The 5,819-nt window shown below is 33.0% G+C and overlaps 1 protein-coding gene across 4 annotated transcripts in view; it reads left to right on the top strand.

Annotated features, from left to right (window-relative positions):
• LOC106460287 (neural cell adhesion molecule 2-like) overlaps nucleotides 1–5,819 on the top strand; it is a 121,631-nt gene that overhangs the window by 81,125 nt on the left and 34,687 nt on the right. For 3 of the 4 annotated variants that reach the window (XR_002610731.1, XM_022386968.1, XM_022386967.1), the window contains exons 2-3: nucleotides 2,249–2,299; nucleotides 5,306–5,644. Coding sequence is in view for 3 of the 4 variants with exons in the window: in XM_022386968.1 (XP_022242676.1) it covers nucleotides 2,249–2,299; nucleotides 5,306–5,644 (390 nt within the window). In the remaining variant the exon portion in view is untranslated. The remainder of the gene's footprint in view (nucleotides 1–2,248; nucleotides 2,300–5,305; nucleotides 5,645–5,819) is intronic. The other variant, XM_022386969.1, reaches the window with a different exon arrangement.

Here is a 5,819-nt window from a genome sequence, read left to right as displayed (position 1 = left end):
AATGTGTTTAAAGTTTTTTAAAATTTCTGTGTTGTTGCTGTTTTTTTTTTTTGTTTGTCTTTTTTGCTCATGTAGATTTGTTGGTTTCTTTAAGCGCAAATCTCTGTCCGATGCGGGAAATCGAACCCGGATTTTTAGCGTTACAAGTCCTTAAACTTATCGCTGACTCGCAGAGGAAGCTATGCTCATGAAATTGTTTGTTTTTGTTTGTTTTTGAATTTCGCGCAAAGCTACCCGAGGGCTATCTGCGCTAGCCATCCCTAATTTTGCAGTGTAAGACTAGAGGGAAGGCAGCTAGTCATCACCACCAACTCTTGGCTTTTACCAACGAATAGTGGGATTGACCGTAACATATAACGCCCCCACGGCTGAAAGGGCGAGCATATTTGGTGGTACGGGGATTCGAACCCGCGACCCACAGATTACGAGTCGAGTGCCCTAACCATATAAACAAATAATGGGGTTTAGAGAGAAGTTACAGAACTCACTATGATCGTCATATCTAAACAAATAATGGAGTGGAGAGAGAAGTTACAGAACTCACTATGATCAACATGTATGTACAAGTTATTAAACACGGTCAAGTGAAGGAATCCTAAATCCAGATATAATAAATAAACAAGGTAAAACCCTTAGAAATACCCATAAATTAGCAAGTATACGTTTGGCTACTAAATGATTGCACTAATTAGTTGATGTGATAAATATCAACAAATAAACAGTACTACCAGATACATACAGCACTCAATATAATGTAAATAGAATAGTCAGCCAAAGTTAATACTAATATTCGACCAACATATAAGATATTTCCTTATTACACTGATCTGACGTGACGTGGAGGTTAATGTGTAATCTGTGTGTTTCCTTCTGATCTGACGTGACATGGAGGTTAAGGTGTAATCTGTGTGTTTCCTTATTACACTGATCTGACGTGACATGGAGGTTAAGGTGTAATTTGTGTGTTTCCTTATTACACTGATCTGACGTGACATGGAGGTTAAGGTGTAATCTGTGTGTTTCCTTATTACACTGATCTGACGTGACATGGAGGTTAAGGTGTAATCTGTGTGTTTCCTTATTACACTGATCTGACGTGACGTGGAGGTTAAGGTGTAATCTGTGCGTTGGGGGTTTGGATCCCGTCCCCGAATATACTCGCCCTTTCAGCTGTGGAGGAGTTAAAATGTCACAGTCAATTACACAGTTCGATGATAAAAATTATCCCAAGAGTTTCGATGTAGGTGGTGTTGCTAATTGCTTTCTCTCTAATCTAACACTTTCTCTCTAATCTAACACTTTCACTCTAATCTAACACTTTCTCTCTAATCTAACACTTTCTCTCTAATCTAACACTTTCTCTCTAATCTAACACTTTCACTCTAATCTAACACTTTCTCTCTAATCTAACAGATAGCAGATAGTCCTCGAGTAATTTTGAACGAAATTCATCACAATAAACACATCTTCTTAAATTAAATATATACATATATACACACACACTAACGGTCAATTGTAGCCATTATTGGGCTGGAAATTATTAATAAATTAAATGCTGAACTTTAAACTCAGCTGAATATTTTTTGTGAAAAATGTGACTGAATGTATAAGCACTGTTTATGAATAATTAATTCTAACTATGAACTTATTCTATTGTATCTTATGACTTGTGAGCAATAAACATCGAAACTTGATTTGTTAGAAATATTTGTATTATGAACTGGAAAATGTATAGCTTTGGAATTAAAAGTGTCGGAAAACAAGATTTTATAAAAGTCTTTTTTTTCGAATATTATTATTCACGTATTGCCCAGTATGCATATAGAAACATCACTAAGCTAAATGTATTAATATTAGGTACGTCAAAATAAATAAATACGTGATACCGTATGAGCATTTAGAAGACTTTTTTCAATGACCTTACGATATTTAATCAGTGTACTGTGTATTGCTAACCAAAACATGTTCATAATTTCATTTATAGATCTGGTGAAATGGCGTTTAAAACAGTCAATATTTTAACACTGATTTCTACAAATGTCTGATGCATATCCTTTGGATTGCTGTGGAATGTTTCATTTATTTGGACAGGTAGTGTATAATAATTCATCCTTTACTCTCCGTTTCCAGCATAAAAATAATAATTTTTCAAGAAAGGATCGCCTGCTATTTATAATTACAGCATTATATAAACCTTACTATATTCCTTACATTTGTAGAATATAATAGCTTTGTCTTTTTCTCGTAGTTCTATCTGGTGGAAAAGAAAAGCGCCCCGAAAGAACTAATAGCTGGGATTGTAAGCCATTCAGAATTTTTATCCTATTATTTACCAAGCGTTTTATCATCTGCATTCCATTTAAATACATTTGAATTGTTCAAGGTTTTGAAAGAAAAATATGCTAGCTTTAAGAGGTTGCAGAACTTACGTAAAGGGTTTACTCACAATTAAAAACACCTGTCCACAATTTAAAACAAAAACTTTTCGCGCCCCAAATTTCATCTTTCTTTCACATTCAACTCATTAAACAAAAGGAAACCTCTCACCGCGGGGTTAGTTAGACAATAAGTCAATTGAACTTGCGATGAAATTATTTAATAAGAAGGAAGTAATATAAGTAATATAAGTTTGTATTCATAGACTGGAGTGTTTGTCAGATACGATGGGAGCATGTGGCTTACAGCTGGAGTGAAACCTTTCTACTGGTAATTTTTCTTACCCGATTATTCGATATTCACACCTTTTTATGTAAGTCTGCTATATTAACTTATTAATCTCTTTTATTTTTATTTATTTTTTTAAAACTATAAACTATCTCACTTTGATATATCCATTTTACTATTGTAATTTGATCCGATAAAACTGGATAATTTGCTAATGGCATTACATCATATGATCAAATCTTATGTCGCACTAATGTAATTAAAAACAATAAACAGAAAATAGGCGTTCGGATACGTTTTTTTAGCGCGCGTGCAACTATGTGAGTTTAAAAAGACATGTGAAAATAAATATTTCATCATATAGATTGTAATTACACCAGTTTGAATTTACTGATCTTTAATTTATTAAACAAAAATATTCATTCTGTGATCCAGGTATGAAAGGGTAGCTACTTGGTTTACTTATTGATACTTCATTCTGTGATCCAAATATGAAAACGTAGCCACTTGGTTTACTTCTTGTAAAGTTAATTCATTCTGTGATCCAAATATGAAAGGGTAGCTATTGGATTATTTTTTGTAAAGTTACTTCATTCTATGATCCAAGTATGAAAGGGTAGCCATTTAGTTTACTTCTTGTAATGTTACTTCATTTCGTGATCCAAGAATGAAAAGGTAGCCACTTAGTTTACTTCTTGTAATGTTAGTTTATTATGTGATCCAAGTATGAAAGGGTAGCCACTTAGTTTACTTCTTGTAATGTTACTTCATTTCGTGATCCAAATATGAAAGGGTAGTCACTTAGTTTACTTCTTGTAAAGTTAATTCATTCTGTGATCCAAATATGAGATGGTAGCTATTGGTTTATTTCTTGTAAAGTTACTTAATTCTGTGATCCAGGTAAGAAAGGGTAGCTAATTGGTTTACTTCTTGTAATATTACTTCGTTCTATGATATAAGAATGAAACTTGTGTCAATGTTACTGATATGGTATGGCTTAACCAGATATTCCACTGCAGACAACACTTTTTTTGTGATGTGTTGCTTGTTTCAAAGGTTGATAAAATGCCATACGGAGGTTATCGACCAACGAAAACCCTATGGTATAGTTACATATAAATCTGAGGAAACCTTGGCTTAATGTTATATTCAGCATATTGTGCCTAATCGATCTTGAATCTGATGCTGCTAGATGTTCTTCGAAGTCATTTAGCTGGAAGATTGCGTTGGTAGACCAAGAACGCAAGAATGGAAGAGTAACAAGAAAATCCCTGTGTAATTTTAGGTGGAGTCATTAAAGTATATACAATACACTGTTCACTAGTAACACGTGAAGCATAATCCTGATCTGAAATAAAAGAATATAGATGAAACCTAATTTAGCGATAATTTTGTGTACTTTTAGATTTATACGGTTACTGAATCCTAGTAAATCTTTAGAGAGAGCGTTTTCTTTGTTTAAAATCCTATGTTTTTACTATTGACTTCTACGTAAGTTCTTAATAGCAGACGAGATGAAGCTAGTCAAAGAAAACAAAAACAACTTAAGTCATTTATAGGGAAAAATGCAAAATATTTCAAACTTCTCAAAACAACCATTCTTGAAAATAACAATGATAACGAGAACAGTTTTAATGGAGCACGAATATTTCATAAATCGTAAACTTCAGAATAATTCCAGTACTGCAGCTTAATTACATTAAAATATATGCGTAATCTTTTTTGAGCAAACCGTAAATCTTTTAATTTTATCATAGTACGGATATGAGTGTAAAATGGTTAGGCTTAAGTTGTTGTTTTTCTCATGCACTACATCTGTATTTACCATGTAACGAATATAAACAGGCAAACGTTTAAAAAAGTAAAATTAGTTCAAAAAGTAGCACTATACAGTCTATAAAAATCACCCTTTCACGGTTGGGTACAAAATATTAGCGTAAGAAATATATTTTAGTAAGATAAATATTGAATAGGCTTAAAAAGCATTTCGTTTTATTTACCCTAAATATGAGGACAAAGATTATAGTCGCTGATTTTTGTACGTGGAGATTATATAATTTTTCTGTAAAGTTATTCAAATGACTTATAAGAGTATTTGTTTTTTCGTGACATTTGCATTTTCGTTTTAAAGAAATTTTAGAAGCGTAAGTATAAAGGTAATATTTTGGACGGGCTTGTACTGCGTTCTTAATACGCTTTTGAATTAAGATTATTTATTAATTATTTCTTTTGTAAAAACAGTTTTAGTCCATGTGAACTAAAAAAAGTGTGATAGACAAGAATTAATTTTTTTATACAAGTATAGTAAATTATTTTCATTACTTTCCAAACTTTTCACTAAAGAATATTTTGAATATGCAAATATAACTAATATACTTTGTGCTCGTTTGTCGTTTGTAAATAAATACAGTAAAACGAATGTTGTGTACTATATTTTGTACTCAAAGCAAGGATGGCAACTACAACGAAACGCTTTACTGTTGTTGATTTTTCCAGAAAACCCATAGAAACTGGTGGAAATTGATAATCTATTAAAAGTGACCTATGACTTCGCTTGTCAAACGTATTTGATCTAAATAAGTCAATTTGAAACCGTTTTAATTACATTACTAATCTACTTTCAAAATACACACATTTTCAGTTCCCAGAGTCGAGATCTACGTCTTTGCTGGAAGAAACGCCGACTTGCCATGTAACATTACTCCAAATTATCCTGATGACGAGATATCCCTTGTACTGTGGTACAACAACAAATCGCCATCTCCACAGTACAGCCTAGACTCAAGAAGCGGGAATTTTGATCGTGCTAGACATTGGAAAAGTGACCAGTTGGCATCTCGAGCCCATTTTCACATCCACACAGAACCTGCTTATCTACAACTAGATCATGTAACTTCGGAGGACGAAAGTGTCTTTACGTGTCGGGTGGATTTTGAAAGAGCCAGGACACGCTACCAGGAAGTTGGTCTAAACTTAATAGGTATTCAAAACTTTTAGATATTACAAAACAAAAGGGTAATATTTTACCACAGTAATGTACAATTTGAAAAATACCATTAATAGTTTTGGAGTTATTTATTTCATGAGCTGGCCCGGCATGGCCAGGTATGCTGATCATAAGTATTTCTTTAACTTCTCTCTCCACCCTATTATTT

Source organism: Limulus polyphemus, unplaced genomic scaffold, assembly GCF_000517525.1.
Source record: "Limulus polyphemus unplaced genomic scaffold, Limulus_polyphemus-2.1.2 Scaffold742, whole genome shotgun sequence".
NCBI lineage: Eukaryota > Metazoa > Arthropoda > Merostomata > Xiphosura > Limulidae > Limulus > Limulus polyphemus.
The sequence above is the reverse complement of the archived record's forward strand: the minus strand, read 5'-3'. Positions and strand labels throughout refer to the sequence as shown.